Source organism: Lynx canadensis, chromosome B2, assembly GCF_007474595.2.
Source record: "Lynx canadensis isolate LIC74 chromosome B2, mLynCan4.pri.v2, whole genome shotgun sequence".
Taxonomy (NCBI): Eukaryota; Metazoa; Chordata; class Mammalia; order Carnivora; family Felidae; genus Lynx; species Lynx canadensis.
In genome coordinates this window covers 131161931-131182508 of record NC_044307.1, presented here as the reverse complement: position 1 = coordinate 131182508, position 20578 = coordinate 131161931, and the positions used below count along the sequence as shown (strand labels likewise).

Sequence of the window (20578 nt, the reverse complement as noted above, 5' to 3'; positions counted from 1 at the left end):
CCATTCTGAGGGCAACAAGAATCTGCTGAAAGCGTGTATCCGTATGTAACATGCTATCTCTGAATGTAGGTTCCTCGAGTGTGGGAACCAAGTCTCTTTACATGGTCTTAGCTCCTACACAATTGTGGAGCCCAACAAATGAACGAACAGTGACCGAGCAGTGACAGCACGCCCTCTACATTAGGTCCTTATGCTGGGTGGGGGTTTACACAAAATGGGAGGACCCCTGACCTGAAGCCATAGACAGCAGGGGCGGGACAATCCTCTTAACATTATCTCTTACACAAAGGCAAGCATATGGTGCTTAGGTGAGAAACAGTCCTTATAGGCAATCATAAAGTTCTGGAGAAATTGGAGGCAGGTGGGATTAGCTTGTAAACGTTTCCAAAAGAAGTAAATTTTTAACAGTGTCTGGAGGAATAAAGGGTTGCAGACCACTGCAGAGGAAGGGTCAAGGCATTTCAAGTGAACAGAAAGGACAGGAGAAGGAGGAACAGATTAATCATAAACAGGTGAGCTGACAAGTGGTGTAAAGGCCCCGGGCTGGAGAGCAGTGGGGGCAGAGGCAGTGGGGAAAGTGAGGCCAGGTGGCTCCAAACACATCAGCTCGAATATTTATAATCCAACGCAATCTGGCACTTTTCTAAGTGCACATTTCTAAATGTCATGTAGTTTAGAAGCAGGAGGTATTCCTCTTCTGCTCTTCTCAGATTTGAAGGAATGAACTGTAGGAGGGAGTTTTTTCCTGAGAATTCAAAAGAACCAACAGAGGAAAACACCAAATGTGCTGGTACGTTTATCCAGCCAGAAGTACTACTGAAAACTCGGACCACGTTCATCATGACAAAAAGCAGTCTTTGGTCAACGGAGATTTTGCCCCTGAGTCATTTGTCCTCATTTTATAGCTCATCAGGCCTGAGAAGACCTTCCAGATCCATCAGCTGGATACTGGGCATGCAGCTGAGCCCCTTTCAAAACTGCTGTCACCATGGACTCACTGAGCTCACTGAACGTCCCTTCTGTGTGTTCCTAATTCACTTCCTATTCCCCTCTGGCTCAACATACAGATCACTGGCCAGGGTGTGTTGGCTTTGCTTTTTTTGTACTGGTGATTCTGCACCACTTGCTTCCATTATCTGGGGCTCTGTGGATTATGGGCATCAAAATCACCTCGGGTCTTCTTTCATCCATGAATCTGGAGGTGTGTTTTTAGCCCTTGAGACTTCTTTTCCACACATCACTTAAGTTTTCCTTATTTTATTCATTTAAGTTTTTAAAGTTTATTTATTTTGAGAGAGAGAATTTGCACAGGGAGGGGCAGAGAAAGAGAGAGAGAGAGAGGGGGAGAGAGAGAGAGAGAGAGAGAGAATCCCAAATAGGCTCCATGTTGTCAGCATGGCGCTCAACTCGGGGCTCGATCTCGCAAACCGTGAGATCGTGACCTGAGCCAAATCGAAAGTCAGATGCTTAACTGACTGAGGCACCCAGGTGCCCAAGTTTTCCCTACTTTAAAGCTTTGCATTGCTGTGGGGTTTTTTTTGTGTTCTTTTTTTCTGAATGATTCTATACTTCTCTTTCCTCACCTCTCCTCATGTTACCAGCTCAAAATGTAATTCTAATTTCTACTGACTTTTAAAGAGTTTTTAACTTTCATATCTCATTTTGCAAAGAGTAATATTCAAAGCTTCACTGAACTGCCTAGACAGAAAACAATTATTAACAAAAAGTAGCAAACAAGAATATTTGGAATTATTCAAATTACTCTGCCTTAAAAATATAGACAAAGGTCACTTCTCATTAACTATCTGACAAAGTCTACACGTTCTTTAATGTTTTGTTATTTTGAGACAGACAGAGACAGAGCATGAGCGGGGTAGGGGCAGAGAGAGAGGGAGACATAGAATCCAATGCAGGCTCCAGGCTCTGAGCTGTCAGCACAGAGCCCGACGTGGGGCTTGAACTCACAAACTGTGAGATCATGACCTAAGCCGAAGTCGGACCCTTAACCAACTGAGCCACCCAGGTGCCCTACATGTTCTTTAAATAAACTCAATCATCAAAACTACAACCACAAAGAGAATTTAGATAGATTAAATCTATACTTTATTATTACAAGTACTCATATTTCTATTTAAATTTAGGTTGTTTGGGTATGTGTGTTGGGGGTAGGAATAACCCTTTAGTAAAATGGCTATCACAGAATATTACTCTGAACAAACTCCCTGCAGGAAAAGTTCATGTTGCTAATACTAATTGTCTCAAGACATATTTAAATAGAGAATTTTATCTAATTTTCTAGGTGCCAGTTCAAATTTGGATCAAGAATGTTATTTTTTAGTATTTCTATATTATGTGATTGCATTGAATCAAACTGTTTAAAATCCTATAATTGCAAAAGAAACACTTTTAATTTTTTATTTTTTAGTTTACTTTTTGAGAGAGACACAGAAAGAGAGAGAAAAAAGAGAGAGAGAGAGAGAGAGAGAGAAAGCATGCGTGCACGAGTGGTGGAGGGGCAGAGAGGGAAAGAGAAAGAATCCCAAGCAGGCTTTGCACTGTCAGCGCAGGGCCTGATGCAGGGCTTGAACTCGCAAACAGTGATGTCATGACCTTAGCCTCAATCAAGAGTTGGATGTTTAACCAACTAAGCCCCCAGGCACCCCTCGAATCCTATACTTCCAAATGAATACAAAGTACTAAGAAGGCAATGATCTACTACTTTGATTTGTTGATTTAATCCTTTTAAATTGGGTTGCAGCATAATTTTTGAAAAAGCTTTTTACGTTACTCCCGTATTTTGGCTAATTTTGTTGGCCAACTGAGAATGGCATATGTTCATTTGTTTTACTAGTGCATGCATGCTGATGGGGCAAATAGTAGAGCATTTACAGAAACAGAGCCAATTCCTTGAGTGTGATACACTGAATATCAGATTTACTCTCCAAACACATCCACATCTTCATTTATCTCTGTCTCAAAACAAAAAAAACAAAAAACAAGAAACAAAAAACCCCACAAAAAAACCCACAAAAAACAACAAATGCAATCCAAAGTTCCGAGTGATTAACTTTGGTAGAATAACTCACAACATAGAGCTTTTTGTAGTCTTCGGATTTTGATGGCTGTACGGTAGGCAGAGAAACGTACATTATTCAGGTCAGCTGAAATGGGAAAGAGAACAGATTCAAAAGTATGCTTATTAGTTAACTTACATTGCATGGCAAGAATGTATTTGTTTACTTCAGATGATGGAAAAGTATTATGTCTGTTCTCATTAAAAACTCTTCTCTCAAAATCCACAGCATTTATTTAAGAGAATAATTAAATGTTCATTAGCACCATAGTGAGAGACATTCCAAAGTAGTGCTACATGGCTTTCAAGAAAGCATTATCCAATAGCAAAAGGAGGGAAATTAGGAAAACGAAACATGGCCTGTTAACTTTTGAAGGCTTAAATCCATCACACCGTAGGCTCAGGGCCCTTCCTTCTCTACTGCTGGGAGGGATTCTCCTCCAGAGGCACCTTCCTCAAGGACAATCAGTTTTCTGTCAATAAGGCTGTCCCTCTCACTACTCATAGAGCTAGTCTTATTTCTTCCATCCGGATCTATCTGCTTCTTCTACCCTTTTATAGATATGGTTAAAATTATCCTATAGTCCATATTCAAATCTTTTGAAACAAGAGATTAACTATAGTTAATAATACTGTATTGTATATTTGAAAGTTGCTAAAAGAGGAGATCTTAAGAGTTATCACAAGAATAAAAAATGTAATGATGTGAGGTGATGGATGTTAATTAGACTTACTGTAGTAACAGTTTCACAATACAAATATTGAACCAATATATTGTATACCAGTAACTAAATATCATGTTATTTGTCAATTATATTTCAATTAAAAAAAAACTTAAAGATTTGGTATCAAGTTAAAAGAAGATATTGTAGGGGCGCCTGGGTGGCTCAACGTCTGACTTCAGGTCGGGTCATGATCTTGCAGTTTGTGAGTTCAAGCCCCATGTTGGGCTCTGTGCTGATAGCTCGGAGTCTGGAACCTGCTTTGGATTCTGTGTCTCCCTCTGTCTCTCTGCCCCTCCTCTGCTCATGCTCACTCTCTCTCTCTGTCTCTCAAAAATAAACATTGATTTAAAAAATTAAAAAGGAAAGGTATTGTAATTTCTTTCTGTCTTCTAAAGACACAGTATCTGTATTAGAAACTAGCAGAACTGGAAGAAAACTCAGAAATCATCAAAGTTTGTACCCTCACTTTACAAAGGAAAGAAACCCATGGCTTTTCTCTCTTTTGTTCAACCTTTGTAGCTGCTCTCACTCATCCAAATGAAAGCTCATGAGAGAAACCTAAAGAAATGAAACTAAAGAAATCAAAAAGGGTGCTCCCCATGTTGAAATGAGTTGGTGTGAGAGCCTTAGGGCCTCGTTTTCCCTCTCCAGCACTGCCTCACCTACCCAAAAAGAAAACTCTTTCAAAGAAAGCAGTCTAGAGAATCAGTTCAACATCATATTCTACTAGAAATCTACAAGATCAGGATTCTCATCTCATGTGTTTCCTTACATTTTTTAATTTACTTTTTTGATGTTTTATTTAGTTTTCAGAGAGAGAGACACAGAGCATGAGGTGGGGAGGGACAGAGAGAGAGGGAGACACAGAATCTGAAGCGGGCTCCAGGCTCTGAGCTGTCAGTATACAGCCCGTCGTGTACTCAAATCCACAAACTTTGAGATCATGACCTGAGCTGAAGTTGGATGCTCAACAGACTGAGCCACCCAGGCGCCCCTTCTTACATTTTTATATTAAAATGATTTTAGCTTTTCATGACTACTTTGGCAAAATGCAAGTAGGCAAGCTAATTTAGTACGATTAACTACATTAAATGTGAGTTAAAAGGAAACTTAAAGGGTGAATTCAAGGTGGCTGTGCTGTTATTGTTTTTGTTTTCAAACAAAGCTGAAGTTTAAGATAACTCAATAGGAAGGAGGCTGTGTTCTTCCTTTTAAAATCAACCTCACGCTACTTCAAACCACGTGTTCCCTCAAGAATGGTGAAAAACTGTTTCCTGCATTGCCCTCAGAAATTCAACTGTTTTTCTGTGTCAGTGAAACAATCCTTTAAACGAACCATGCTGTGTAAGAAAAACTGGTGGTTACTTCCCTTTTAAGAATATACAACTATCGGTTGTTTTGGCTAATTAAATAAAATAGCACTCACCAAGGGACTGGAAGAGTTCAGTCATTTTAGGATGATCCCAACAGGTTGTCTGTGTTTGATGGCTGGGGGATAAAAAAAATAATGTATGTCCCATAGAACATATGCAAATGGAATTTTTATTCTAAGTTTTCAAAATCACGCAAAATTATCCCCATGACGGCTCATTCTGAAACCCAATGTCCAATTATTACTTACCATTTGAAACAATAAGATATTTTTATGTGAGCAGTGACGTTGTAAAAATATGAGTAAAGAATTTTGTTTTATCTATTTTGAAAAGAATTACAACTAAAAATTAAACCTAGATATGAAGTGTGTGACCCTGGGGCCGCAGGCTTGATGTAGCTGGCTGGATCAATGCAGTTTCCAGAATAATTCTACTTGTGTTAGGCAGATATAGATCCTCATTCAGAATAAATCCTCGGAGAGCAGAAGTGCTGTAAAGAGTTGCTAAACTTTAGAAGTCCTAATCAAATTTCCAAAGAACAGAGAAATGAAGTGTTTAACTCTGAATAACATGTTCACCTCACAATCAAGTGAGGCGCCCTCCTCTTTAACCTTGAGTCTCTCCTTCCTTGGTGTAAATTAGCCCTTTTCCCCTGTGGGGATTCACTCAGAACCCTAGAGTTGACATAAAGATCATTTTAAGCTAAAGACATCTGAGATTGAACAGATACAGAAAGGAGCCTTTTTGGAGCTTCCTTTATCGGACTGAACGCAGCAACTTCTGGGAAAGAGGGCTACCATAAATCCTCTCTCTGGGGGAGTTTCACGGCTATGAAGAAGACAGAAAAACCACCTGCACCTGCATAAACAAACATCATCACAAACTTTCTTATCACACGTTTTCCCCCCCAAAAGCCCATTTATCTCTCCTAAAGAAACCTATTGGTTCCTCACAAAGGAGCCTTTCTCCCCAATTTCCTTCCACTGCTAAAGTAGGCTATATAAGCCCCAAATTCCAGCCATCCTTTTGAGTTACACATCACTGTACATGCACAGCAGGCATAAACAAATGCTCTTCTCTCGATAATCTGTCTTTTGTCAGTGTAATTCACAGACCCTCTGAAAGGAAACCTAAGAAAGGAAACCTAACAGCACCCTCTTCATGTATATCTGGATTCTCTACGCCCCTAATGTGTGAATCTCTCTTGCCAGTGTGACTTCTTTCTCCTCTCTCAGCCATCAGCCTCCATCAGCTAACCAGTATTTTTCTTATAGGCATTGAACAGTTTTTCTCATGATGCTTCGTCTTCACTTTAGAAGAAAGTTTTATAGTTTTCTTCTTTCTGTAATTCCAAAACTAATTCACAGATTAGATGTTTTTTGGGAATAAGATGAAGGTAGACTAGGTCCACATAATAGGGTTCTTTGTGTACGTGTGTGTGTGTGAGAGAGAGAGAGGTGAACAGCTCTTAACTTCAGTGTCCTTATATTTAAAGATAGTTTACTGTCCCTTTTCTAGGTCAGAATAGAGTAATAACGTTTAATAGTACTCCAAAGACTTCTTAGACAACACTCAGTTCTTACCAAACTGTTTAGTAAGCTAAATGAAATGGCCCAGTACACAAGAGAGAGTGGTATTAAAATATTCATACAATGAAATTGAAGAGAGATTATTTTTTTAATCTATGTAATATATCAAAAAGTGGGATATGTCACTAGGAAAAGGACATAATCACTGTTACACATGCATAAACAGAACCCCTGAGAACTCAGAATTTGCTTTGAGACCATTTAAAGTGTAGATATGGAACTGGGTATGTAAAATGTCCTGGGAATTCCAAAAACTCACACAAAATAAAATACCTAAAATGTGAAGGTCTATCTTAGCAAGAGCTGGAAAGTTGGCTAGTTCCCCTACCTGGTACTTGATACCAAAGCAGAGGTGGAATGTTTCTACTTTGTATTCTGCTACTGAGCACCAAGCAAAACATTCCACCATCTTACTCTCTAAGTTGCTCCAAAGACCACGGAGAGAGTACCGAAGCTGTCTGACCTATAAATTTTACTGTTCACAGTGTGGCCCACAGCTTGAGAGCCATACAAAATCTCAGACCATATATTAAAAAAAAAAAAAAGAAAAAAAGAAAAAGTTTCCTGATCAAAATCTCAGACCCCCATTCCTTCTGTTGAACTAGAATTTTCATCCTAACAAAATCCCTCATGTAGCTGATATGCACATTCATGTATAAGAAGTAACTTAACCTAAGTAACCTAAAGAGCTTCTAATGCATGAATAAAAGTAAAAAAACAAAAAACAAAAAATAAAGACACTTCTACCTCCAAATTTTGTTGATAGAATAACTTCCTTCTTACCATGAACAAGAACTAAAGAAGGATTTGCTGGAAATAGAGTGTAATTCAAAAACAATTCATCAGGAGCTTCCAGGGTTAGCCAGCCTACCAGTATTCCCATAACCCCTGTCTCTACTGAGTAATTTAAATCCCCATGGCAACCCTACTGTCCAGAGGCAGACATCTCATCGTGAAGGACCAAATCAAAGCTCAATAACCAAACTAAAGCTCTGAATAACGCAGAGCCAAACTTCATACTTAACAAATGTAAGTACTCTTTCTCTAGAATCACAAACGCGGAGCTTTGGCAAACAGCTCCTACGGAACCAGGAAGGGAAAATACCATCAGGCAGCGTGGCAGCGGCTGAGAATTCAATGAGAAGACTTGCTTGCTAATGGCTCTTCTTAGTGAAACCACTACTAGGAGCTGAGGGAACACACACATTTGGCAAACAGATGGAGGGAGGGAAACGGCATCTCCCTTTGTGAATTCAGTACCAGTTGATTCATTAGGCAGAACTGCCAACGCTGAAAATAAACACAGCCTCTGGTTACAAAAGTATAACTGCAGCTTACCAAACAACAGTTAAAAAAAAAAAAGTAGTAGATGCAGTTGGCTGTTGGATTTTCTTTTTCTTTCTTTCTTTCTTTCTTTCTTTCTTTCTTTCTTTCTTTCTTTCTTTCTTTCTTTCTTTCTTTCTTTTTTTTTTTTTTTTCAGTGGGGGGAGGGTTTTAAAGCAAAATCCACAATCAACCCAAAGGCTCTAAGTATTTGAACAGCTGCAGATCGCTCAGCTTATCCAGCCCAAATGCTTCCAAGTCCTCCCAGAGTAGGCAACCAAAACAGAATGAAAGTAGCATATTTTGCCTCCAAAACAACAACAGTTTCGATTCTGGCCAACTTCAAATCTGAAAGAGGAGTAGAACCTAACATCGTACAGCTTGATAAACTGTAAACAAATCTAACAAAGCAGCAGTGAACAGGTAAGTCCAAAATCACATGAAGCACGTGCTAGAGAACGTGTGACGTGTCACCTGGGTGCCGAGCCATGCCAGGATTGCTTGTGTGGGGAAAAACTGGGAAGGCCTCTGATGGGGCCAAAAAATCAGTGGGTGTCCTATGAAGCTTAAATTGTCCCTGAACTATTTTAAACTCTGCAAACTGAAGAAAATGATAGCAGTGCAAATGCTCTTGTCCATAGAAATGCAAATTGTGTCCACTGGGATGCAACTGATTATTGTCCTGTGGATATTGACCAGTTTGTCAGCTTTGCACCTATTGGTACACTCATTTTAGCATCCCTTGTTTGACTAAGGATGCAGTTCTTAGTATTCCCCTTGGAACCTGTTATAACTTCTCCCCATTCCCTTATTAGTGAGATAAATGAAATCTTTGACACATGCTCTTTTCATATTTGTATGAGAGTCAAGATTTTACCCATTATTTATTTATTTAAATTGTTGTTTTTATATTTTTAACTGTGATATAACACTGTATAAGTTTCAGGTGTACAACATGTTGGTCTGATACACGTATACACTGCAGTAGGATTACCACAGTTGTGTTAGCTAACACCTCTATCCATAATTATCATGTCTTTTGTGTGGTGACAATATTTAAAATCCAGTTTCCTAGAAACTTTGAAGTTTAAAACTTGAATATTAAAGCAATAATATTGTCTGTAATCACTGTGCTGTGTATTAGATCTCCATTACCTGGTTTTTAAAATCATCCTTTAATGCCCTGGTCAGTTCTAGTTTGTACTTGCTATCCTGTAGACTTTTTAAAAGAGTAACTACCCCTTCCCTCTGAAAGTGTCACAGCTACGATAACATGTGCTCTCTGTATTTTATGGACTTTGAGGAGACAGTAAACCAGTAAGGTTAATAAGTGATATATGTTTATACCCATTATTATTCATAACATGTTCCGATGAGCCACAGAAAGTAAAACACAAATGAGATTGTACACCAATGAAAAGAACACAAAAATGCTGTGAAACGACATGGTCCGACATAGGAGACAATGAACTAACGGCAAAACACATGTAATTTTGATAGACTGATAAGATACTGATTTCCGGGCAATAGACTAATCTGGGGAAGACACTTTTTAAAACCCATTTGTCCTAATTAGAGTGGCCTCATTTCTTCCATAAAACCTTAAAAGATGATGAGAAGGCATCCTGCTTACCCCAAAACTGACGCTTAGCCAAACACCTTTATGTGTTACTTATCTATTCAATTTTATGCTTGAAACTGGATTTTGTGAGTTTTGCCATGTGTCATTTCATTTAAATTGCAATTTTAGAGACATACAAGAGAAAAAAATTAAAGGTGAGTCAGTTAATTAAAAATACAAATGTAAGAAAAAGAACAACCCATATTGTTCAGATAATCACAGAAAGAGAAATAGTTCTTCTTGGCTGTGCATAGTCAAAGATGACACACTAGGTCAGGACACATGACATTAATTACAATAATAGCCTATTATTTGAGTGTCCAGCCTGTTCCAGGTGCTCTTCCAAACTCTTTCTTTGTGTTAACTCAATAAAAATTCTATGAATTAGGTGCCAATAGTATCTCCATTTACAAATGAAGGAAGTAGGGCAGAGAGCATTTAGAGAACTTGCTCAAGGTCTCATGGTAAGTAGTAGAAATGGAATTTGAACCCAGATGGTCGGATTTTAAGCCTGAGTTCTTAATATGGAAGTATACTTGCATGACTGAGATTTTAAAATCTTTCTGATGAATCTGTCTAAATTTGAGTCCAAGGTCCATCATTATAATCATTACAAACAATCTCATCTGCCTTGCTTCCCTCTCACTCCTGGCAAAACCCAAGCACAGATCAGCTCAATTACTTGCCTTCTCTGGACCTGAGCAGCTGTGCATGAATACAGCTGGAGAAAATCATTCAACAGACAGACTAATTTTACTTTAAATATTTAACTTCAGACCTCAAATGTCCAACTGCTGGCAACCACACAACATTCCCTAATAAACTTGCTTCCCAGACCCCAAGACAATTTACTACTGCCTTCTTTCTCCCAAACCTAAGTAAGTTTCCCTCCCTGCCTTATATCATTTAACTCGATCTCACACTTCATTGGAAAACTAGAAACCACCAGATTCGAATTCCTTCATCTTCCCACCACCAAATCAATAAAGGTCCTACCATCTGCCAGATTGTCTTCTTCTCCCTTCCTTACCAAGGAATTCCTCCCTCCTACCAAAGGCAAATTCTTCCCAAAGATTTCTTTAAAAACCCTTATGCTGCATTTAACACTCCCCTGACTCAATAAGACCATTCTCAGAATACAAATGTTGAAGGATCTGCTACCCTTATATACTCTTTCATCCCTACCTTGAATTGACATTTGCTGCTACCTACCATCCTTTTTCTCTTCTTGACAAAATTTTCCAATGAGTAGTGCACAACCTCATCTCCCACTCACTACTGAACCCACTTTCACTCAGTTTCCAAATTCACTCCTCTACCCAACTAGCCCTATCAAAATTACCAGTGAACTGCATGTTGTCCAATGGAGTGGCTGCCTTTCTGTCTTCAACTCACTAGACCTGTCCTCAGGGTGGGGAGAAATCAGGAAGAGAAAAACAATGCCATGAGTACAAAGCGGAGTAGAAGCTAAGAGTTGCTGTTAAAAAATCTCCAGAATGAAGTTGACACAGGCTTTTGCAGGCTCTGCTAATACTTTTTTTACATATGCTTATGGAAGTAATATATAGGAATACTGGAATCAAGCAGGAGCTCCCAAATAATCAATTTGCATTCGGGTGATTCAAGTATACACAGTGAAAACAAATTTCGGCAATCTGATGCAATGTTATTTATCTGAGTTATTTATCTTCTTAAAGATCTAAGAGGTGACATTCTCATTCTGGAAAATATAATTCCCCCAATCTTTGTTTCACTTGAGACCAGAATATATGAAGAATATGGAGTAGTCCTGCCAGTATGCAGATTCTTTTTTTTTTTTAATTTTTTTTTAACGTTTATTTTTGAGACAGAGAGAGACAGAGCATGAACAGGGGAGGGGCAGAGAGAGAGGGAGACACAGAATCTGAAACAGGCTCCAGGCTCTGAGCAGTCAGCACAGAGCCCGACGCGGGGCTCGAACTCACAGACCGTGAGATCATGACCTGGGCCGAAGTCAGACGCTTAACTGACCGAGCCACCCAGGCGCCCCCAGTATGCAGATTCTTACACCAAGTGTGTGCGCTTGTGTGCATGACTGCATTGAGGGGCTAGTGGGGGATGGACTGGGCAGGAAGTGAGGAAGTTGTATGGGGAGGAAACTTATGTGTTCCTCAGGTTTATACAGAGCATCTTAAACCCTTTCAAATACTTTCTGCCATCTTCCAGGCTTTTAAAGGCAGGAAAGCCAGGTTATATTTTTTGAAACATAAGAATAAATCTAAGGGAAAACTTAAAGTTTGAATGTCAACATTTCCAGGAAAAACAACCTTTCTGTTTAAATTCAAAAGAAGATATAGAATTCTACTTGATAATAGATATTGTTAAAGCATAGAGTCTTCCTTAGAAAATGCCACTAGCGGGGCGCCTGGGTGGCGCAGTCGGTTAAGCGTCCGACTTCAGCCAGGTCACGATCTCGCGGTCCGTGAGTTCGAGCCCCGCATCGGGCTCTGGGCTGATGGCTCAGAGCCTGGAGCCTGTTTCCGATTCTGTGTCTCCCTCTCTCTCTGCCCCTCCCCCGTTCATGCTCTGTCTCTCTCTGTCCCAAAAATAAATAAACGTTGAAAAAAAATTTAAAAAAAAAAAAAAAAAAAAAAGAAAATGCCACTAGCTTGTCATGATAATGAAGATGCAAGGCAGGAAGACTAAACTATCAACAATGGATACCTTCAAATCTATTGGCTTCAACTATAAAATACACTTAAAATAATTTCATACTCAGAGGTAGGTTCAAAGACACAGGGGTGTAAAGGGCTATACAGAAACAAAGGCTGCAGCACACTCTAAAATACAAATGTCAATATTCCAGGCATGATTGATAGAACAATTTGTTACAAAAATTCGTCGTACTTGACAAGGTTTGCTTGTATTTGATTTTAAGTAAAGTAGAATTCATGACCAAAACAGATGTGTCTGGGTGTGAGAGGAGCTTCAGATGATACTTGTTTTGAGGACACTGGAAGGTTTTCCAGAAGAATGAGCATGCAACACACTCAGTAAACCCAGGGAAGCCTTATTTTGGTAGTATCTCTGCTTGGGTCCAGAACTCAGACAGAGCCTCACCTCTGACCCAAACTCTACGTTCCTCTAAGCTCTCAAACTGGGAGAATCAGACCATTAATCAACATTAATCAATATTCCTGTGGGTTATCTGTTATTGAGTTGGCCCCGGGAAGTCCTGTATACTCCTGCCTGAGATTTTAACTCCATGATTTAACTCCATGATTTTAACTCCCACTAGAGTTGAATTTATCATTGTATCCTTCTAGTTTTTTTTTTTTTTTTTTTAAGCTGAATGTGTATTATTTGGTTTTGGAAAAAAAATTTACTACTTTATCTTTTTTCATATATATTTTTTAAAGGAGAAATTAACTGTGATTTTTTTCTATATGGTTGTACTGAATCTTACTGTATCATTTTACTTTTTAATCCATACAGAAAAAGATATTCTATTTATTTCACAATTTATTTGATCATTACTTCTGTACTTTTGCTAGTTTCCATGACTATCTTAAAAATTTAATCTTTACAGATCGAAGTACAAATATTTCTTTTTCCTCCCTAATGGCCCTACAGTGACCTCTCTGTGCTGTATGGTAGAATTTTATTAATTGCATCCCTGACCCTAAAGGTTGAACTGTACAGTAAGGCTGATGGTGCTACTATAATACAATGGAGCTGAGTAATCTATAAGATTCCAAGCCGAAATTCCACTCCATGGTAAGAGTAACTCTGGCCCCAGCGATGTATAGATGAATGGCAGGAAAGATAATACCTTTTTAAGTCTTGAACTAGTCAACGTCTTTCTCAGACAATGTCAACTCCACCTGAATTATCTCAGTAACCCAGGGCAGTGGTAAATACACTAGAAGTTGTCTGGTTACAGTTTGCCAACATGAGGCTGCTGCAGGGCAGGCTGTCCGCTGTCAGTTTTCTCATGAGCCAAGGTGTGCCCACTTGTCTGAAGCTGCCCCCACGTGTAGGAGGTTTAGGGATTCCCAAGGTGCTTACATTCTTTCATAAAGCAATTTCTTACCTCCTCACCAGCAGAGCTGGCCCAGTGAGTTTTAAATATTTATTTGCAACACAGATAAAGTCCCAGACTGTTGCTTGGAAAAATCGACTCTCCAGCACATTCTCTCCGGCTCTATTTCATTAATTTCTTCATCATTAAAACCAAAGTGCAAGCTCTACTTTTGGAAAGAGACTCAAAGTGTGCCCCAAGACTTCTTCACTTAAAAAATCTGGCACCGAAAGGATGCCATCTCTCATCTTGATTAAGGCGGAAGAAAGAGATGAAGACAGCTGTAGGAGGCCTTTCGGAGAGAACTGTATTTATCTTCCAGTGTTAGTTACATCTTTGTTATGGATTTATTTGGTTTGGGGAGGAGTTTTGTGCAACCTTCAAAGATAAAATGCTTTATGTTAATTTCTTCTTTGTCTTGTTATACTACGCCTTTGTTAGCTTTGACTTTCTTGTTAGGCTGAATATTTGGATATCCCATAGCTGCCACTCCTCTCTGCTCTTTCTTAAGGAAGAAATATTTCACCTACATCATTTAAACGGGGACCGTGATGCCTCTAAAGATAGAAGCATTAATTCTCTCCTTTAGACTGTACATATATAATGAGACAAGTATATACAGTTTATGCAAATAAACTGCATGACTGCTATAAAGAACAGCTACTCGCTCTCCAAGATTTCATTTACAGCTATAAACTGTTATTTTCCCCGGAAATTGACAGATTAGGGCAGCAGAGAATGCCCTTGGGAGGCAAGAAAGGGGAATTATCCTTAATGGACACAAGAATAGAAAAGGAAACTATATAGGAGATACAATAAATTAAGGAAAATTCTGATTTAGACCTGTTCATCAAGGGGAGTTACAGTAAGCTAGAGTATGCATAGTAGTGGTATTTGAAGGTAAAGATCATATATTCTGATGACTATACACTATAATATTGAGGGATGTCAGTTTTAGAGAATGCAATATATATTATGAATTAAGAAGCCATTACTAAAATGTTCATATTAAAGCTGTGTGTAGGAGAACACCTAGAATCCTATAAAGAATTTAGGTCTGCACCTCAGATTCTCATGGGAAAAATAGAGCCAGAGGACTGTTAAGATGTGAGTGTGAAGCCTTGTCACGAGAGCAGTGTAATCATTTCTACCAAGGCTAAAGCTTACTGAAAAGTCATGCACTCTGGCTTCAGAGATGACATCGTAGAGGGAGAAAGGAAAACCATACTTCCTAACTTCACCTTACTAAAGTCTATGAAAGAGTATGACTTATGAACAGGATGGACATCTATGCTAAAAGCCCTGGGGTGCCTGGGTGGCTCAGTCGGTTGAGCACCTGAGCACTGGAGTTCAGCTCAGGTCATGACCTCACAGCCTGTAAGTTTCAGCCCCATGTCGTTGGGCTCTGTGCTGACAGCTCAGAGCCTGGAGACTTGCCTGTGATTCTGTGTCTCCCTCTCTCTGTCCCTCCCCCCCCTCCCCCACTCACACTCTGTCTCTCTGTCTCTCTCTCTCAAAAATAAACATTAAATTTTTTTTTTTTTAATTTCTGTAGTTAAGCTAAAAGCCCTACGGGACTTATGAGCCAGCTTTGTTGAGCATCCTGCTCATGGATGGAAATCTATCCAATGACAGAAATCTCTGACCATGTAAATGAGGAAAGGTATTGGGGGTCACAGACCTTGTTCCCCTACCTCTGAAATCCTGTCAAGATCCAACTGGCAGGACTGTAGAGAACTACATTTTTCTACCTATAGGAAAGCACCTTTGTCCATTACTGTACCGTGGTGTGACATTTCCTGAAACATATAAAGCATATACTACCTGACAGAAATTAGCCTATGAAAATTAGCTCTGCATTCAATTCCTGGCACATAGTAGGTGCATAATAAATAGCAACCAGTCCATAGTATGAAAAAAAAGGTTTGCTCCTATCTTCTCCACCTGACCACTCCTTCCTAAATATAAGCCTTCATCTACCCAACTTGTCCACATGACTAAAAATTTCTGTTCTCTACCTCAACCAATGCTGTGGTTCACAGTGGTCAAGAGGGCAGGAGCTGGAGTCAGTCCCCGGGTTTGAACACTAGTTTCTCCACGTACTGGCTGTGTGACTCAAGCAAGCTCTGTGTGTGCCTGTTGTCTAAGCCTTGCCTGTAAATGGGGGTAATGACAGTACCTATGCTTCAGTGGAGAGAATCCATGCACAGGATTAGTGCAGTGGCTGGCAAATGAAAATCCAAAAAAATATAATTCATTTCGATAATTGTTATCACCCACTATGACTAATTGTCATTATTATTTCTGGATCAAAATGAGAAGCAATGAGTTTTATATGATTAATGTGACTTATTAGGAAAGTTCAAACCAAAGCTTTTATTATTTTTTTTTTTGAAAGAGAGAGAGTGTGCTCACATGAATACGGGAGGGGCAGATGGAGGGAGAGAGTGAGAGTGAGAGTGAGAGTGAGAGAGAGAGAGAGAGAGAGAGAGAGAGAGAGAGAATCTCAAGCAGGCTCCACACCCAGCATGAGCCTGACTCTGACGAGGGGCTCCAGCTCATGACCATGAGATCATGACCTGAGCCAAAATCAAGAGTCAGATGCTTAACTGACTAAGCCTCCCAGGTGCCCCAACCCAAAGCTTTTACTTGTTCTTCCCTTTATGCCTGAAACTCCTTGGATATTAACTTTTAGCTGAGGAAATGAAAAACGTGTGCAAACCACAAACACATGACTAAAAATTCAGACAGAAAGAAATCTGGCTTTTATGGGTAGATTTTTGCATATTATGAAGGCAGCAAGAGCCATTTCAGGTTTCCTTAAACTGCTAGAACAATGAGCTGTCATTGGATTATATTAGAAAAGAAAAATAACTAGATCAGCTTGGGAAGGCCTACCTTTGAAGCAGCAAATATAATTTAAACTTTTTTTTTAATGTTTTTATTTATTTTTGAGACAGAGAGAGACAGAGACGAGCAGGGGAGGGGCAGAGACAGAGGGAGACACAGAATCCGAAGCAGGCTCCAGGCTCTGAGCTGTCAGCACAGAGCCCGATGCGGGACTTGGACTCAAGAGCCGTGAGATCATGACCTGAGCCGAAGTCGGACGCTTAAACCAACTGAGCCACCCAGGTACCCCACAAACACAGGACTAATAATTCAGACAGAAAGAAATCTGGCTTTTATGGGTAGATTTTTGTATATTATGCAGGCAACAAGAGCCATTTCAGGGTTCCTTAAACCGATAGAACAATGAGCTGTCATTGGATTATATTAGAAAAGAAAAAAATAACTAGATCAGCTTTGGAAGGTCTACCTTTGAAGCAGCAAATATAATTTAAAGATACGAGTTTCAACTTAAGATGTTAACATAGAGGGATTTATGCTACCCAGACTCTTATAGATGAGATCTATATTCTATCCTTTTATAGAAACAAATGAGTCCTAGAACCACTGTGATACACCTCAAAATAAATACCTACAGAGAAAGAAATGCATTGGGAAGCCATCAAAGTATGTTTTAGCTAATCTGTAAAATTAAAACATGAAATAAAGACAGTGTGCTCTTCCCATTCTCCTTTCAACTTTCTTGCTATATTCTGGCATTAGAGTATACAAAACTGTATACTCACATATTGAATATAACTAAATTTCTTCCTGATTCTTACTTTCTTTTTGGCCAAATTAATACATCCTAATATGTTCCAGGAAACTAGTTGCATGACAATCATGCTAAATTTGTTTTTAACATTCTTCCTCTACTTAGTTGTGCAGTCATGCAAACAGAAGTGTATATTAAAAGCGTTTCACTCATTATTTACTTGCTTATTAATTTATTTGAGAATTAAAATTTTTTCATAATAATTCATGTGGAAATACTGGCTCATATAACCCTACCTCCAGAGATCGATGTACTTGTTTATGAAGAAATAAACTGTTAAGTTACACAACAGAGCAGGTAATGGAAGAACCAGGTTAAAAAGTTTTCTAGAAATAGGACAGTTCATCCTATGTACCCTATATATCCGAGCAGATTTCTAAGTACATATTTCGAAGTCCTAAAAGACAGTTAACACTAAAAATATATATATTTAAGAAAATTCAATTTTTCATTAATGGTGTTGAAGATATTTTGGGATGCTACAATCCTACAGGTCACATTAAAAATATTGGCCATCGTTAAATATATACATACACACACACACACACACACACACACACACACATATATATATACACACATATATACACATATATATACATATATAGACATATATATACACACATATATATTGAAGTTTATAAAAAACCCAAATCAGTGAAACTCTGACTTAGACAATGTCTTTTCTAGTCCTATATAACCAACCTGCATACAGAAATTCCTCTTTTAGTAGTAGTGCTAAAATTAAAGATAGATTTTCAAAATGCCAAATCAAACAGATAACCACTTATATAACACAATCAAGCAAGAGAATGAATATTTTCTTTATCCAGTAAAAACAAAAATCCGCCTTGTTGGATCCAATTAACATTTTTAAAAACTCATATAATAAAAATGCCTTGTCAATTGAGTAAAATAACTTAATCTCAAATAATTTCATTGACTTCCCTATTTTGTATAGTACATGTATTCATTTTCTATTGTTGCCTGTAACAAAGGACTCCAAAATCAATGCGTCTCTAAGCTAAAATTGAGGTTTGCAGGTCTGTGTTCCTCCCCAGAGGTTCTAAAAGAATCCCATTTGCTTGCCTTTTTCAGTTTTGAGAGGCTGCAAGCATTCCCTCACTCATGCCCCTTTCTCCATCTTCACGTTAACCTAATATTCACATCCAGGGATCAGGGCGTGGGCATCTTTGTGGGGCCATGATTCTGTCTACTGCAGTACATCAGATTTATGCCTAAACCTGTAATATTCAAGTCAATATTCACCCCACAAATTAAAATTCTCTATGCTGTAACTATTGCTATATATTTATTATTATTATTACTATTATTATTATTGTTGTTATTTTTATAGTAATGGAAATGTAAAAATTTTTCGAATGGTTTAAATTTGGATCAGATGAATAAACCTTCTCTCAATAAAGACACATCAATTTACCCAGCCTCTGACTTCCTCTTCTTTACAATCAGTGCAGTTTGAGAAACATCATTGTGTCAAGAGTTTGACATACTTATTTATTTAAAGATTTTATTTTTAAGTAATCTCTATCCCCAACGTGGGGCTTGAGCTCACAACCCCAAGATCAAGAGTTGCATGCTCTACTGACTGAGCCAGCCAGGCGCCCCAAGAGTCCAACATGTTTAGAAATTTTGTTATTTTCCCCAAATATTTTAATATCTGTTTTAAAAAAATATATATGCTAAACATGCCAACAGCCCTAGCCTTATAAACTGCAAATATTACTCTGATTTTTTAAACGAACGTCATAAACTTATAAACTGCAAATATTACTCTGATTTTTAAGCTAACTTCTTTTAAATATTAAATATATATAGTTTCCTTCAGATAGTAGGATTGAATTCCACTTTCGAAAGTTACAGAGGAAAGCCTCTTAAGTTATCAACATAACTTTACTTTTTGTATCATAAAGGAGAATTAAAATCAACTTACTTGATGTAATAGGGCACTTTATTATGTGAAATGGATCTTTGCCACGGCAGCTGGACCGAAGCTGAAGAAACAAAGGGAGGTTATTGGAAACACTGCTCACCCAAAAAGCCTTATGCCATAATGCAAAACAACTGAACACATTTTACAGCAAATTCACCAAGAACTGCTCTGGTTTTTGAGCTGGATTCCTATAATTGTGAAATCTGCTAAGCTAAACAAAGAGTGGCTTTTTAAAGATTCATTTGAAGCAAGGAAAGAAACAACATAGGTTCATTTTCTAAGACCAACTCTAACTAATTGAACCTGTTGCTAAAAATACTTTTAAAAATCAAGGGTTTTTTTTTTATTTACAACCACCCCAATTTAAAACTTAGTGCTATCTGGAAAATGTGCTCTGTACATATTTTTTGATTAAGCTAAAACCAAAATTAATTTTACCTGGTATATCCAGATTATAAACTAGATTTCTCAAGAATGAATTTTCCAGATCATTAATACCGTGCTTTACTTTGTTTCACAGGAGTAACTATCTAGGACAGATGGCATTTAAACAAACTCATCTGGATGAATTTTAAAAAGGAAAGATTAAGATAAACATAGGCAAAGGATTGTAAAAAAAACAAAGTAATTATCTGGATAGAAGAATCCCAAATACTTACTTTAATCTGAAATACACACAAAATATAGTTTCTTACTTTTACATTAGACATCACTATGATTGTGATTTTATGTTTTGTTTTACTGAGGTACTTACTTTTTATAATTCCTGTTATTCCTTACTTATAAAAACATATTATTCCTACATAAGCCAATTATTTTAAGACTTACTTAAGAAGAGTTATACATGTAAAGCTGGGGCTATTAAGGAATTTTGCTAAATGAACTAATAAACAAGCACATTGCAAAGAAACAAATCTTTGCAATTATCACTAGACTCTCATATAGCCAGTTGTCATCAATGATTTTTTTCTGAATTTCATGTCATATTAATATCTTACAAAAATAAAGCATTCTAACCTCTGCAAAGCATTTTCAAATTTATCTACTGATAAGAAGGCCAACAAATACATATTAGAGCTCCATTTGATAAATATAGAAAAAACAAAATAAAAAATAAATACTTAGAAATGAAATAACTTGCCCATAAATAAATGGCAGAGCTCAGGCATGATTTCAAGATTTCTGACCACTAGTTCGGC

General features: G+C 38.1%; 1 protein-coding gene across 4 annotated transcripts in view; it reads right to left on the bottom strand.

Annotated features, from left to right (window-relative positions):
* LOC115514483 (utrophin) overlaps window positions 1-20578 on the bottom strand; it is a 352812-nt gene that overhangs the window by 67820 nt on the left and 264414 nt on the right. For all 4 annotated transcript variants that reach the window (XM_030316511.1, XM_030316514.1, XM_030316513.1 and 1 more), the window contains exons 36-38: window positions 19380-19440; window positions 5225-5286; window positions 3087-3161 (exon numbers count right to left, since the gene is read on the bottom strand). In XM_030316511.1, coding sequence (XP_030172371.1) covers window positions 3087-3161; window positions 5225-5286; window positions 19380-19440 — 198 coding nt within the window. The remainder of the gene's footprint in view (window positions 1-3086; window positions 3162-5224; window positions 5287-19379; window positions 19441-20578) is intronic.